This window comes from Diabrotica undecimpunctata, chromosome 8 (genome assembly GCF_040954645.1).
Source record: "Diabrotica undecimpunctata isolate CICGRU chromosome 8, icDiaUnde3, whole genome shotgun sequence".
NCBI classification, from domain to species: Eukaryota; Metazoa; Arthropoda; class Insecta; order Coleoptera; family Chrysomelidae; genus Diabrotica; species Diabrotica undecimpunctata.
In genome coordinates this window covers 64,651,990-64,668,877 of record NC_092810.1, presented here as the reverse complement: position 1 = coordinate 64,668,877, position 16,888 = coordinate 64,651,990, and the positions used below count along the sequence as shown (strand labels likewise).

General features: G+C 33.5%; 1 protein-coding gene across 11 annotated transcripts in view; it reads left to right on the top strand.

Annotated features, from left to right (window-relative positions):
* Positions 1 to 16,888, top strand: part of trc (Serine/threonine-protein kinase tricornered) — a 427,668-nt gene that overhangs the window by 364,156 nt on the left and 46,624 nt on the right. Inside the window, exon 1 of one of the 11 annotated variants that reach the window (XM_072540412.1) lies at positions 11,804 to 11,940. The exons of 9 other annotated variants lie outside the window; for them this stretch is intronic. In XM_072540412.1, the coding sequence (XP_072396513.1) occupies positions 11,886 to 11,940 (55 nt within the window). In that variant the 5' untranslated portion in view covers positions 11,804 to 11,885. Of the gene's footprint in view, positions 1 to 11,803; positions 11,941 to 12,290; positions 12,310 to 16,888 lie in introns of those variants that run through there. One more of the 11 variants, XM_072540420.1, reaches the window with a different exon arrangement.

Here is a 16,888-nt window from a genome sequence, read left to right as displayed (position 1 = left end):
AAATAGTTAAAATATTTCTTTAAAATGTATTTTATGTTGATTTATACCTATTTTTGAGAAGTAATTGTATATTGAATATCGTGTAACATTGGCTAAAAATAAGAAAGAAACCCTTGAAACATAAATAGGCTCATTTTAAATGAAATCCTGCTCGATGTCACCAGTTTACCATCCATCGTTATCCGTTATTGCGTAATTAATTAACGTGTACTTAATTGGGTTTGGAGGTATTACAACGTAACTAATTCTAGGTATTTATAATTAGGCCTTGGGTGCCTGATTTACTGATATTAAAACAGTAAACAAACTACCAGTTCTACTTCTGTTTTGTATTAATTGATCAATTTCTGTCCGTATCGTTAATTAAAAATTTTCCAATTTTATATTAAATGGTAGTCGTATTAATTTGTTTTTGCAGTATTTAATTTATTTTCACGTTAACCTAATACAATATATGCAGGGCTTTTTACGAGGTTGGTTTCAATTTATTACTCCTTCTGTAGGTGGCGGTCCGTTAGAAAGAATTGCTCTCGGTTCTTTCATCTGTCATCCAACGTATGACGTCTGTCAAAATTTCAAGCACATAGTTTGGTTTCAACAGTCTTCTTCTTGCTTTATTGATAGGCACATGTCTGTTATTACTTCGATTTTTAGCCTCAACTGATATAATTTACTATTTTTATTGCGAAAAATCTTATTAAAATAAGTTTATTTGGACCTTTCGCTTTCCACTTCGGGAATCGTTCATTAATGTTTTGTATTTTGAGAACGGTTTCCAAAGTGAAAAATGAAAAGTCAAAATAAACTTATTTTAAAGTAAAATTGTGGCTTATTCCTAATAAAATAGTAAATTATTTTAAGATGCTAGAAGAAAATAGCTTGATGTTGGCGGAACAACTCTTCCTCGGACGTCCTATTGCACTTCTTCCGATTGGCGATCTGGCTCTTGCGTACTCTTTTTCTCTTGCTCTTCTTACTGTTTTGTTTTCTGCCATTCTTTCTATATGTTGATTCCATTCTATTTTTTTTTGTTCACATGTTAGTTTCCTCTATTCCACATCTCGCTCTTATTTCCTCACACCTTACTTTACCTCTTAGCGTTTGGGTTGTTACCTTTCGTAAGACTTTCATTTCTGTTGTCTTCGATAATCTTTTTGTGAGGTATTTGTTGTGCCATATTGTGTTTTTGTACTTTTTAGTCCACTTTCCCCTAGCTCGACAATTTGATTCCTTAGTATTCCGTTTTCGTCACTTGTTCTATTATTTTATTGTTTCCAACTAGTTTAAATCTTCTTGGTTCCGTTGATATCACTATCGACTTTTATTTTGTTCAAATCACCATCCATGAGCACCGTATCTTCGAACTGTTTAATTAATCTTGTCATCTTTATTATTTATTCAAGTTTTGTCCAAATTAAAATTGTCAATTCACAATGAAACACATGCACCTGTAATAAGAATTAAAAACGAGCACTGGAGAATGAAAAACGTTTTTCAAAAGAAATATGGCGCTTTACAAGAGGTCCATTTGGTAATGATACCATTTACCATATTCTTCTCTTTTTTTTTAATTTAATTAAATAAGCAGAGCACATTACAACAAAAGCTGCAGAAGCAACAAGGAGATTTTCCTGACGACCTCTAGCCATATTGACTTTCACACTACTAATTCAGTTGTCAAGGTTTTTAAGAATACTTGCGTATACTTGCCATGTCTATTCACGCTTGTGTACTTGTCAATTGTACACGTCGTCATGTGAGCGCTGTGCTTGCCATCGCAATCGCAAAGCTCGTATACTTGCAAAGTAGGCAAATAATTGTGTACTTGAAAAGTACACGAGTCGTTTGAGTCCTCCTTAACGTTAATTTTTATTCCACTTTCCTAGGTAACATGTGTGTAAGTCTTGTATTCGGATTATTATTTGTTCAAGTAAGTTTTGAATTATTTGTTCCGAATATGAGTTGAACAATAATGATGAGGAATGGACGCAAATTTACCTTACTTCTCTTTGTATGTGTATTTCCTTAAAATCCGTTTACCAAGAGTTATGCTATACTAAAAATAGGGTTGAAGTGAAATGACTGAAGAAACGAATTTTAATGAAAAGTATTGTGAATGCGAATCAATAGAATACACCCAATAATTACAAACTTGCCCTTATACATATTAATCCTCGCGAAAATACTTGCTGTTACATCTTATATTGTAAAGAACAATTAATGGCAAAAGGGGGCTGAGAGGGCGAAATAACTTAAGAGAACGGACATGCTTTGCTGAATATTCATTACCGGTATGATAACGAGAACACTTTGTCCCAATTTTAACTGACTTTTACTAATAAACGAAATTAGAGGGAGCTTTAATAAAGATAAAAAATAATGCTTGATAATTTGTGTTAGTAATAAATTAACATTGGCATTATTTTCGTAGATAATATCATAAGAGAGAAAATTTTGCCGACAATATTTTCGACTGGTGTAAATGTTTGATGCCTGGCAATGTTCGCGAATTAAATTTTAACAGTTAAATCACGAGATGCCAGTCGAGTGATTTTGTCAAAATTTCATAAGCGAAAATTCCAAAAGGCAACAAACTTGAATAAAACCAGAAGAAAATTTTGCCGGTAAATAATTTTCTCTCAAATGATATTCGACAAGACTATTTCACGAGACAATTAATGCACCATATCAACGAAACATAATCTTTATTTATTTGTTAACAATATTAAATGTACAATTATTATAAGCTATAGTAGTTTGCCCATTCTTTTCTACCAAAGCATGATTTTGTATTTGATATTTGGGGTAGATGGTATTGATCTCGTGAGAATCATAAAAAATGGCAAAAATCGCGCCAAGTTTTTGATTTAACACCTGTATAAAACCTGAGTTTATTTGTGGCAAAATACAGAAACTGAATACAAAAGCTGAACTCTTTACCTTTAAAGCGAATCTTGATTTTTGTCGATAGGTCCCTTAAATCAAAAGTTATCGAATTTTTACCGTCGGACTGATACAAATTTTATTGAACATTGATTTCGCGCGCGTACTGACATACAAAATCGACGTTCGTTTCAAGCGTTGTTTCTAAGAGAACGGTTCATTCTACATAAAAAATGCTCATAAACATTTTTGTTTAAAATTACCTTAGCTACATTTTTTATTTGAAACATTTTTTTCTACGGTGTAAGATTCTCAGTAAATCGATTTTTTTCACGTTTTTAACCCCCTACGAGGAGGTTTTAGGGGCAAACCCAGGGGTAAAAGTGGTAAACTTTTTTGCACCTTTTTTGGGGTCCCAAAATTGATATTCTCTGAAAAATTTAGCTTTTTCATATGATTTTTAGGAGTCAACTCTCTGACGACTGGACTAGAACTAATAAGTTGCTGCATGTGATACTCAGATATAGATAAAAATACTTTAGTTACTTGTACATAATGGTACTGTAATTTCTTAGTTATTCATTAAGAAAATCTTCTACTGAATAACATAGTCTTTCAGATAGATAGGCTTTTGTCATTTTACCGAACTTGGGGAAAGATGTTGCAGATTTAAGTTGTAAAGGAAGATGGTTATATAGTTTTTTTACAGAATATAATATAGATTTCTTTATTAACTCAGTGGACGAGGTCGGTAAATAAACATCAGATGTTGAATTTTTGGCGGAGTAGTCATGATTAGGTCTAGCTGGAAAAACATGTAGGTGTTTACGAATGAAGCAAACAGATACCGTATTGTTCTTTTTTTGCAATTTAAAAATAACATCAGATTGGTCAGCTGTATTAGAACCCCAAAAAGACCATATCGCAGATGAGACTCCAATAAAGAAAAATATGATATTGACCCTTTTCTAAATTAGGGAGATAGAAGATAGGATCTTGTGGTGGCAAAATAGTTGATGTTATATTTTTACTCACAATAACGAAAACACTTTTAGAGCTTTCCAGACGATTTAGAAATTTCTTGATGTACACTAGTGAACGCATATTAACTGATATACGGATATCTTTGGTACTTCAGGGTTGGTGATGTTTTGGCTTAATTGTAATTGAAGGAAATGCCTTACTGAAAATACAGACAAGTTTATCTAAAAAAGCACTGGAAGACCAGACATAAAAGTAAACGGGGAACTGATCAATATTAAGTATGCAGATACTGTACGTTTATACTGTACGTTTATAATCTGCAAGAGCTCGTATGCTAAACTGTGTCAGCGAACTAGTAAGAAAATTGATTTGAATATAAATTTAATGTGCATGTGTAAGAAATTTTTTTATCTTTACACAAAATCCATATCCTGATGCAAACTTACACCTCTATGGACAATCAATTAAAAGCATATTTTTTTGTTAATGTATGGGACGTTATATCACGGAGAACATGGACTTGATAAGGAAATCAGACATAGAAAGATGTTCGATCGTTCAATCTTCATTAAAATGAAGTCACTCTTCTGCAATAATACCAATCTGAAGCTACAAAAGAGGATGCTAAAATGTTACATATGGTCAACACTCTTGTACGGCAGTGAACTCTGGACTCTAAAAGTAGCCACTATCAATCGGCTTGAAGCCCTAGAAATGTAGATGCACAGAATAATTCTACGGGCACCGTGGGTGGAAAAATGTATATGGATGATCAATCCTGGTTACATTTTTCGAGGTAACCAATATCAAATCTTACAACCATTAATAAAAGACAAGAGAAAAGGACGAAGCATAGTGGTAGAAAACAAGCATCATGATTGAAAAACTTTCGCAACCGAACAGGTATTTGCAGTATCTATCGGCTGTTTAAACTTTCGCAGGATCGACAGAAATTCGCCAGACTGATTGCTAACGTCAGGGAAACCAGACAAGTTATATGAACAAAAAGGTATATTACTGTAGATTTTTTTAATCTGCCCCTGTTACATCTGTTTTTATTTATAACCTCTTTATTTAACACTGGTTTTTGTTTTTACCATTTCTTTTATAATAATCTGTATCTAATCCTAGATAACATTAAACTGTTCGAGCAATTTTTCTTTAATTTACTTTACTTTCTTGTTTTTTTTTTGTAGTGTCCAATATTAAGTTTTTTAAGAACATATTAACCGTTGTTTTCCAGAACGATCTTAAACCTCTCTCATTAAAGGAACATATAGATTTTCTTAATTTTATTAAACAATCAATGTTGAAACAATACGATGATGTAAGTTACGTAGATGCACCTTGACCTACATATTCGTGAAAACAAATCAATTCAGCAACATTCGTTGGTCAATCAGTTGCAAATCAGAATTATTATATTATACATCTTAGTAAAAAAAGTCGTGTATACTAGGGCAGTTCTAACCTAATTTAAATTAAATATAAATTTATTAAACAAAATAATCCTGGTTAATATCTTACTTTTAGTCAATTAATTAATCTCAAAATGGGAATCATGAGAAAAATTATAAAATGAGAACCGTTAGAGAAAGAAGATAAAATCTGTAAAATTAGAAATGAAATACTTTTTTTATATTCAAATTAATTAAGTTTAATACAAATTGAAAAAGGAGCTAATTTCTTCGATATTTATAATTGTTGCAGTGTTACTAACTTAAAAAAATACCCCCGAGATCAAGATTAATTTTGTTTTTAAACTTTTACTACATCTTTCTCCTTCCACTTGGTCTATAAATTCGATATTTTAACATTTCTTTAAATACGGTATTCGCCAAAATAAACAGTACCGGAATTTAGACACGATACATTTAATATGCATAAAAAGGTAAAACAAGCAGCTGGTCTTTAAAAATCCAACACAGCTAGCAAACTGCAAGATCACAGGGAAACATCATCACAGATAAAAATCAAGAAATATGCATATGGGACAAATACATACAAGAACTCTTTGATGATAATAGGTCCGAACAATCTCCATCCTACATATGTAATGATCAGTTACCAATCACATCAGATGAAGTGGAAAAAGCAATATCACAACTAAAAGATGGCAAAGCTCCTGGACCTGACAATGCATATGCTGATCTCAGTAACATCGACCGTACTCAACGACTAACAAAAATATTCAATAACATATATTTAAACGGAGTAATTCGTACCAAAGAAAACAAAATCCGTATCCTGCAATGATTTCCGAACCATCAGCTTAATGAGCCACATTTTAAAGTTATTTCTAACAATCATACATCAAAGGATATAATAGACTATGCGAAGAAAAAATCAGCCGTACACAGTTGTAGAGATGTGAATTGCGATATTTATGCATACTTCATTGCCATAAAGCATTTGATACAATAAAAAAAGGCCAGTTGATGGAGATATAATAACAAATATTGAAATAAACAGCTGTGATCTAACAATTATTAGCAATCTTTACTGGAATCAAACATCGTCTATCCGTACAGAGGCAGGAGAATCCGATTATATCAAAATCAAGCGTGGGGTCCGACAGGGATGTATACTATCACTATCAAATTGAAAGAATCAGTGTGAATGGTCAACCAATAGAAAGAGTAAAAACATACCTACCTTGGTACGAACGTCACTGAAAATTGGGACCATTCTCTAGAAATGAAATCTAGGATAGAGAACGCAAGATCTGCCTTTCAAAAAATGCCACGATTTATCAGTACCCATAAAAATCAGGTTACTACGATGTTATATCTTTCCTTTACTGTTGTTCGGAGTTGAGTCGTGGACTCTCACAGACGCTACCTGCAAGAAAATTGAGGCCTTCGAAATGTGGCTTTATCGTAGAATCTTGAAAATATCCTATACCGACCACGTTACTAACCAGAACGTTTTATTAAGAATGCAAAAAGGAAAAGAGTTGTTAGCCACAATAGAAACATCCAAAATCGAATATCTCGGTCACATCATGAGGAATAGCGAAAGATATGGGTTGCTACGTACGTGGTTCAAGACAACAACCACAAATCTTTTCAGAGCCGCAGGTTGCAAAATACAGATTGTCATAATGGTCGACAACATCCGAAACGGATAGGCACTACAAGAAGAAGAAGAAATTTAGACGACTGTAAAATTGCGCATGCAATGCGTATTTATTTGATTGGATTTCTCAGTAACTGTCATATTTACAGTGCTCTATTATTAAAACCTTCGTGAAAATAGTTCTCACAACTGTGGGGAAAGTGTTTATAATAGAGCAATGTTTAGGCTCATACGGAAGTGTAATAACCATTGTAATGTGTAATATTAGCAATCGTTAAGAAATTTCTGAAGACTTGTGGTGTGTCTTGTCAGCGCAGGGGCTCTTCCGGTCGTCTAAAAACAGTTCTTACCAACAATAATCAAGGACGCGTTCTCTATCCACACGTCAACTGTTCAAATCTCTTGGAGGTTACCCTTATCTCATTCAAATTGGACAAAGACCAAACGTTGCAAACAAACATGTAAGAGAAGTTTACTATGGACGAGTGTTGAATCTACTGTCCGACGATCCCGATTTCTTGTGAAATATTTCCGACGAAAGTCACATTCACCTTAAAGGTTATTGTCGTCGCAGCAAGAGATAAGTGGACAAACACCTCGATTTCTTGGATTTGAACGTCTAGATGTCATTCTAGAGAAATCACTCATAGCACACCAAATGGAACGAGTTACCATTTGGTGTGCTATGTCTGGGCATGGTATTATTGGTCCTTATTTTGTTGATTACATACATTACATAACAATATTACACCTTTTGTTAACGATTTACAAAATTTTTGCCGCGCATAAAATCTGCAGATACACAGACTATGCTTTCAACAAGATGACGCAACAACCCATACAGCTATACACTCCCTAGCTTTACTTTACGAACATTTTGAAAACAGAATAATTTCTAGTAGAACAGTCTTCGAGTGCCCAGCCTTTCAGCCACTCACCTGAACTGAAAACACCTGATGCAATCATTTGGGGCATGCTGAAGGAATCATTATTTACGTCCGAAGATCCGCTAGCAGATATTGCAAACCTACGATAAAAGTTAATAACCTGTTTTCAACGATTGCAGCAACCACCGTTCATAAAATATGTTGGATAATCGGAAAATCATTATGAAGCTTATTAGCGCATCAATTGTGCACATTTTGAACAGGGAAATCATGTAAATTGAAAAATAAATATGTTTATTTTGGCGAATACAGTATTATCTGTTCCTTTTCACCATTCTTGTGGTACTATGATGCTGTATTTAAGTTCGTTCTTTTTTCAATATTATGTGTTGTAGCCTCTTTCGGTTCTTTCTTCTTATAGGATTCTGCCATTGGTTTCCTCTGCTCTTTCGTTCCTGAGTACATCTTCTACCTGATATTATTTTCGCTCGTCTATTTTTCCTGCAGGAACTTTTTAATTTGTAAATTAAGTGGTTTTATTATAAAATTCTGTGATTTTATTAATATTGTGTCCTCACCAAAGAACACATTTCAAAATCAATGTTTTGCGAGAAATACATTAGCCTTTTTCTTGCCTGATCCCATTTGCTGGTAAGTTTTAGGTCATTTGTTTGATTTATTCTTTTTTAAAGAAATATGTATAATTATAATTCTTGGTTATTTTGCATACGTTTTCATTACATAGTCCAGAAACAGTGCCATTTACACACTGTAAAATTAACCCTTGCTTCCGGTGTTTCCGAGTTCATTTAACCATCGCTTTACACAACAGTAAACTGAGTTCTGGTTCAATAGCTGCATCGGTTACTGTTTCCTGTGCTGTTGTGTGATTTACTTTTTTAATACAATGTTGTACAGAAGTCCGTTAATACTTGTTAGTAATATTTAAATGAAACTTGAAAATTAATATATATTAAATAACTTGATTGATAAACATTTTTCCATAACATACCTTCAATTGTTTTCTATTGGAATTTGCAAAATGGAAGTTACGAAATTTTATTTAATTTTGCCTATTTGTATTACATTTTGAGCCTATTCATTTTAATATAGGTACATATAATTTTAAGTAGGATTTATTTATAGTTTATGGTTATAATGGCTACTACCATTTTTATTAATGTCGTGTAAATTAATCTGGCATTGTATCGGATTCAGGCCTCACTCTGCACATGCAGAATCAGGTCCGCGAGATGTCTATTTTAAGTCAAGTACTTTGTTAGAAACGTTTTTTGGAAACTGTGTCATTACTTCCACTATTCATAATAATAACATTTCTTTGTTTAAAATCAGATCTTATATTTCAACAAAATGTTACACAAAAGCATCCCCATTTATGTCTTCGTGATAATCAGTATGTTCTAAATAAGTATTTTTTCCTTTAGCTGTCGACATCCGTATCACCTGTCGACATCCCTTCCCATCGATTGAATTTTTGTCGTCAACCGATTTAATGTTGCTTTCTTTGATTGGTTTATAAATTGTGTATTTGGCAGCACAATAACCAATTTCTACAACATCATCGTCAGTTGCACCGGGATTCTTCAATGATATGTAAACATTAATTACAAAAGAAATTTTTCGTTTGAAGATAATGCAGACGTTTTTGATCATTTAGATCTAGTCTGTATATTCTTTATTTGCTTGACAGATCTTGCACAATTAATATAATAATGTGCACTATATTTAATTTAACAATATTTGTAACAATAATATACAAACAATCCTCTTCCTTATTGCTTAATCCCTTGTCAGGGCGTGGTGACCCTCTAAATATTATTAGCAGGCTGTCTCCATTGGCTGCGATCCTGTGCCACCAGATCTCACCAAAGTCTTCATTTGTTCAGCCCATCGTGTTGGAGATCTTCCTCTTGGTCTTCGGCCTTCTACCTTTCCTTCTTCTACCAATATCTCCATGGTCTCCGTTCTTCTAGCTGTGTGACCTATGTAAATTAAGTATGCTTGGTTTACTTTTAATAGCCTGTATTTTACATAAAACCCTTCCAGAATTGATAGATTGGTTCTATGTTCTGTCCAGGACACGCGTAGAATTCTTTTATAGATCCACATTTCAAAGGCTTCAATCTTACTCATATCGAATTCCTATTTCAGCTGCGTATGTAGCAATGGGAAAAATAAGGACATTGACCAACCTGAGTCGTGATACAAACAATACTGTTTTTTAATTTCCACAGAATATCATGTTAAGTTGGTATGTTTTGCTGGAACATCAGATTCGTCAGAAGAAAAATTTTATACTATTTTATTTGTACAAAACAATTTGTAATACTAACCAACGGAATTGGATTACTACCTAACTAACGGAATAGTAATACAAATTGTTTTGTACGCTCAAATAGTTGGTTTAAAATATGTATTTTGTGGAAGCTGATATTTCTGCTTACCCTGGTGCGAATATTTCGCCTGATCAGCTTAACAAGAAATACATAAACACGCGAGAATTAATGAGAGATGAACAGTTTATAACCACATACAGTAAGCACATTAACGAGGACTTAGACAGGTACCAACGAGGTATATAGAACAAGGAAAATACAGGATGCTACAGACAAAATACAGGATGATACAGACAAAATAAGGATAGCTATAACCAATGCTGATGAAGCAATCGCAAATAAAATAAAAATAACTCACAAAAACGAGTGGATGGCGGAACAAATACTTTATCTAATAGTGTACCGCAGACAGTACACAATGCAAGGAAACCAAACGTAAGATAAGAGCAAAAATTAATACTGTAAGGGAAAGCTAGATGAAATAACGTTGTGAAGAATAATTGGAATCATTACAATAAAAGAGGGGCAACTTTGGGTTAATAGAAAGGTTAAAGAAATTTTGGACGTATACAGGAAATACCGTAACACTCACCTGAAGAATGATCAGGGAGACTACGTACATACTCAAGAATAACTAGCTAAAAAATGGACAGACTGTGCTTCGTCCGTCTTTAAGGATAATATACCGAATATCTTAACTATTATCTGACCCAAGGAACATTTATTGGACCCTCGCATTATTTAAGTAATTTTGGCAATAAATAATGTGTTTAAAGCAAACCTTGACTTTCCACGTGGGATGACTATGGCGGTAGCGGAGTGCTACCCCACAGGTAAGACACAACTGCGTGATCAGCAGGCCAGGAACAAAGTAATTTAGAAAGATGACCAGCTTCCTCCCGAAGCGATGGTATTTTGGAAATATTGGCGGGGCGCAGAGGTTAGCGCCGATGTTTTCCTAATATATGCAACTAGTGGTGAGCTCTGCTAATTTGATTCGTACTGCCAGCAATTAGATGGGTTTGTCGGTACGACGTAGAAATAATTGCTGTTTAATATTTAATTAATATTCACATAAAGTTGCAAAATTGCAATAACATTCAAATACGACACGGTCAAAACCCGGAAGATAAATAACTGATAAATGCAATTATTTATTAAACAAAGGATATCAAAATTATTCAAAGCAAATTCCAACAAAATTGGATTTTAGTCTTAGCTTAAATATCATTTTTAAATTAATAATAAACTAATAAACATTATTAAGGAATTAATATTATTAAAGCCAATCATACTTTATTTTTCTTTGTAAATCATCCCTTTTTGTTCGAATGATATTTTATCCATTTTATCAACATACAAATTCCCTACAAGTCGTTAACATTGTGTCAACATAAAAATATAATTTATATTCAATGACTAAGAACGGATTTCTCAGGAAAAGTTTAAAATAATCAAGTTAAATTGTGTTCGATTAAAACTACCAATAAAAAATCTTCAAATAATGAATATTGAGTTTTAATATTTACTTGATTTTACTAGCAAATTATCAGAAAAGATTAGATAAAATATTGTCGAAATAGCTCGCCGTATTGCTAGGGTTACCTGTTTAGTATGAAATCATTTATTGTCAGTTACACACTTTCGGATTGATACCGTGTTTTTTTTTTGTAATGATCGACGTGTGCCGTAGTTAATGAGAATGTCCAGTCTCTTGAATGGATTCTGTCCTCCCTGGTTTAGAGATAGAGGTAGACGATTATTTTTCTATTATACTATTATAAATATTATACTTCTATAATTGATAGTTCTGTGGTAAAAAATACATTTCTTAATTGATATAATAGGAAGTTTATACCTTCCGGTGCTGGATTACTTCTAAAAATAAATTGACATAACCACAAAAAACGAAAGTGTGTTCGTATGTACATATTTTATTGTAGTTCTTATTTAATTAAAAATGTAATTAAAAGTTAAGTGATTATTTAACAAATATTTAACTGCTATAGTATTTTATCTAAATGCGTGAACAAATAGTGAGTACCAAATGAACTAGAATATCGGTAAATCACAAAAGGATATTAAAGCAATCTAAAAAATAGTGTGTTTAACCTAAAAAGGTAAAGTACAACTTTAAATAATCTTCTAGACTTTAATTTATATAGAATTACTACTTAACTCCCTAGATGTGCTCTCAAAAGTTCTTCTTATATTAGGTCCCATGGCTTAATCTTCGTTGATTTTGAGCTTGTATTCGTAGCTGTGATGTTGACTGCCAGCTATTTCCCTCCCTTTTAAAGAGTCTTCCTAGTTGTTTCTTACAAAGTTGGTTTTGAATCTCTTGCTATTCGGGCTATTCTCTCTCTGTTCATTCTCGTGACATGTTGGTTCTATTCTCATATTCTCAGTCTTCTCCAACGTACTACGTCTGATGTTACAGCGATCACTTATTCAGTCGTTCAGTATTTTATCAGTATTTTTCCAGCTATTGACTTTAACGTTCTTATTTCTGATGTTCTCAATATTCTCTTGGTTTCCGCTGTGTTAGGCCTTGTTTTTATCGCGAAAGTTATATATCTTACATACGATTTATATATACGTACTTTCCATTTCATCCTCACGTCTTCATTTTTTCAGAGTACATCCCTCATGCATCCTGACACGCAAGCCGCTTTGTTTGCCTCATTTCGGACGTTCTCTTTAAGATCTCCATAGCTAGATAGTACCACTTTCAGTGATTCATTCATGTATATTTTGGATAGTAATAATGTAAATCTATTGCTAGAAATACTAGATTCTCGAGACTTGTTCAATTATTTCATCGTTAATGACTATTTTGCGTCTTCTGGGTTCCCTTGCCACTACCAGGAATTTGGTCTTAGATGTTGATATCTCCATGCCGTAGTTCTTCGCCACTGTATTGAATGCTTGTGCCATGCGCTGTAGGTTATTCTTATAATCGGAGATTAAAAGTGCGTCGTCTGCATAGCGGAGGATTTTAATGGTTTTTCTTTTATCTTATATCCTTTTTCTGTACTTTAATTCCTTCTATGATTTTGTCTATTAGTAAATTAAAAAGTAATAGGCTGAAGCTATTACCTTGACGGATTCCCAAGCCGATTTCTACTGCGCCAGTGCATTTGGTTACACTGATACAAATTATCCAGTACTAATTGTTCTGTGGCGAGACTAGTAAAGCCATCCCTTAAATGGACCTAGCATAATACTCTTCCTTTTGTTCCTATATCACTTACCTTATTATATGGAATTGGGCTATACAAGGAGTAAATAATTGTAAGCAAGTATTCAAATAGTGTAAAAATTTGTAAGCAAAGTATAAACACAAAATTTAACTTTAAATTAATAACAATTTTTTGATAAAAAAATGATTTTAGGGCATTTGAAATTTTAATATCTTTTAACCTTTTGTTACTTACATAAACATAGTTGAAATCGTAATTTCTGAGCTATTTTTGTATGCAATTAGGTTACGCAAACAGGTTTTCATACGATTTTTTTCTTTATCTTGACATTGAAAGATGGGACATATGTGTCCCATTGGTATTGTTAACTGGCACATATATATCCCAGTGGTATCTTATGAAAAAATGGTGACAAGTGTTCTTAAACATTTATTTAACATAATTTTACAGTTTTAAGTGTGGTATAGCGTAAAGCAATTTCTGAAAAGAGGAACTTGACACATTCTGCACAATGTTAAATTTCGTTTTTCTATTTTCCGTTGAGAACATTTCGCACAACGTCGGCGTCTTTCACCATCTACTGGCAGATGTTCACCTACATTTGACATGCCTCTTGGATTACCTCTTCTTCGACCTTCTTCTTATGTGAACTTTTGACTTAGCCTTTCCAAACTGAATGAGCTCTGTAACTAGAGCTATTAAAAATTCAAAGAAAAGTATTTTTTCTGATAAAGATCGTTGTATATTACCAAATTGTTTACAGCAGCAACCATAACCAGTCTAAAAATCTTTTTCCGCCATTTTCGCGATCTGCGATCTATGTCATATAAACCTGCTATTTGGTCCGCTAAATCCACTCCTCCCATAAAATTGTTGTAATAGCTAATTTGTCTCTGGACAGGCAACTTCTTTTCTGAACCCATCCTTATCACGGCGCAGAACAGGTGTAGGCTATCTCCATGAAAGCTACTAAGAATTAGGACTTCCTTGGTATCTTGCCACTTCGCACAAATTATACCATATTTATTTTCGACAAACTTAGATCCTCTTCTAATCAATTTTTTGGTGAGTTTTGTTGGATTTTTCCTGTTTGCAATAACCATGCCTACAGATGGAAATGAAATCTCTTTTATGAGCTCTCTTGAGGAAAAAATCTGTCAAAGCATGATACTACGTCTTTAGACTTTATTGGAGTAGCTAATTTATACACGACTCTCTTACCAAGCGTTCCATCAAATTGTCCGTCTTCATCCCAGCATACACATTTATGCCATATGTGTAACCAGTGAAAGCGTCACTTCGTGCCCATATTTACAATACAATACTCCCCCTAGAAGAATCAGTTCTACATTTTAACAAGTATGCTTCAAACAATTTACAAGTTTGTCTACGTAATACGTCTTGGAAGAATTTTGTTTTTCTGGATCTTTTATGTATATTTTGGATAGTAATAATGTAAATATATTTCTAGAAATACTATTTTTAATTAGTATGTTACCAACCGATGTATGGGTTGATCAATAGTGTCGAAGTGCTGGCAATCTGTTGTAACTCATAACAAAAGTGCAACCCACAATTATTGCAATCTCCCCGATATCGGTTTTAACAATTATTTTTCATAAATTGGTAATATCTTCTTAGTGGATTCGGAAATAAAAATAAACAAACTGGAAGGAAACATTTTTTTAAAAATATCTATCGGTTTCAAAAATCCTTTTACCTCGTTATCTACCTAGCAGGTGTTTATTGGAAGAATCTGAGATCTTGGGCTGACAGACCATAATATAAAAAGAACATTACATTATATTTTCCTCTTTGTTGCCTCGATCCTGTCTTGTTATCGGCACCGGCACTTGATTACCTACGAGATCTTCAGCTTCATTTGAAAGTTGTTTATCATCGCTATTGACTTCTTCGTCTTCTTGATTAGCTGAATCAGAAGATGTTATCTCTGTCTCATAGTTTTTGTCTCTGTTGTCATCAGTCTCAAAAGGGTCCGGCTCACTTTCAATGTCTAAAAGGTTATGGGCTAAAGAGACCTGAATTGAAACCTGAATTGAAACCTGAATTCAAAACTTAGCAATGACAAAAACTTTTGACATTTGACAGACAGACTGCTGCAGCTCTGTTTGAAGCTTATGAGCTTTTATCAAGTAGCTTATTTAAATTTTACAACACAATTTATTAAATAAATTTTAAGAAAAAGAAAAAGTAAGAATTGTTTGTTGAATTTGGAAATTTATTGTGTGTATTATATATCACAATAATGTAGAAATATTAACACAATTTACAATTCAACGTTCAAAGAATAACTGAATAAGATATATTTAATTAGTTCATGCCTTTTTCAGTCCTCTGTTTTCCCAGTGCATAGATCTCACCCTACGTGACAGACACTAGATACGGTGACAACTGAGGTTTACTATTTCAGTACATAAAGAGAAAACATTGCCTGAAGAAATTTTATTTACTACAGACAGAAAAATGCACTTTACTATCTTAGCATTCGCATACGAAATATTTTAGAAGTCCCTAGTTGCCAAGAACAAGGCTTTTTCTGTGTTTTCCACAACGTGAAAAGTGTCTTATTTTAATCACTAACCCACAATTATTTTTTTAATTTACTACTACTACTACTAAGGATTTCCACAGTTTTCACTGTCTTCCTTCACTCAACCGTTTTCTCCAATTTTCCCTGTCATTCCAGTCTCCATCTCGCAGGGTTCTTTTCTCCATAGCCTCGTCGATTTCATCTCTGAATGACCTTCGGGGTCTTCCTCTCTTTCTTCTTCCAATCGGGCTCCATTCTGTGATTTTGTTTATCCAGCGTCCTCTGTCCGCTCTTCTGACGTGGCCGTACCAGGATAGTCTCTTCTCCTCTATACAGTCGATTATGTCTGATTGCACTCCCATTCTCCGCTTAATCTCTGCGTTTTCAATTCTGTCTCTTTTTGTAAGTCTACAGCTTCTCCTCAGGAACTCCATTTCTACTGCTCTTATTCTACCTCTATTTCTCTTGTTTATTGTCCAGTTTTCGGACCCATATGTCAGGATACTTCTTGTCAGGGTGTTATATATTCTCTTTTTTGTCTTTATCGTAATGTTCTTATCCCACAACACTGAGTTTAGTTGTCTTATACAGTTTCTTGTTTGTCTCAGTCTGTTGTTTATATCTTCTTCTGTTGTTCCCTGGTTCGATATTATGGTTCCTAAATACTTGAATTTATCTGTTCCATTTATTTGTCTTCCCTCGTCTATCTCTAGGTTTCTCATATCCTTGTTTTCTGTTGTTAGGTATTCGGTTTTCTCTAAGTTTATTTCCATTCCGTTGTTTTTATATTCTTCTTCTAGTTTTCTGAGCATAAAGCTGAGATCTTCTTCATCTTGTGCGATGACTACTTGATCGTCGGCAAAACTTAAGGTGTATAGGTATTCGTCTCTTACTGGTATGCCCATTCCTTCGCACTTTCTCCTCCATGGTTTGAGTGTCTTTTCC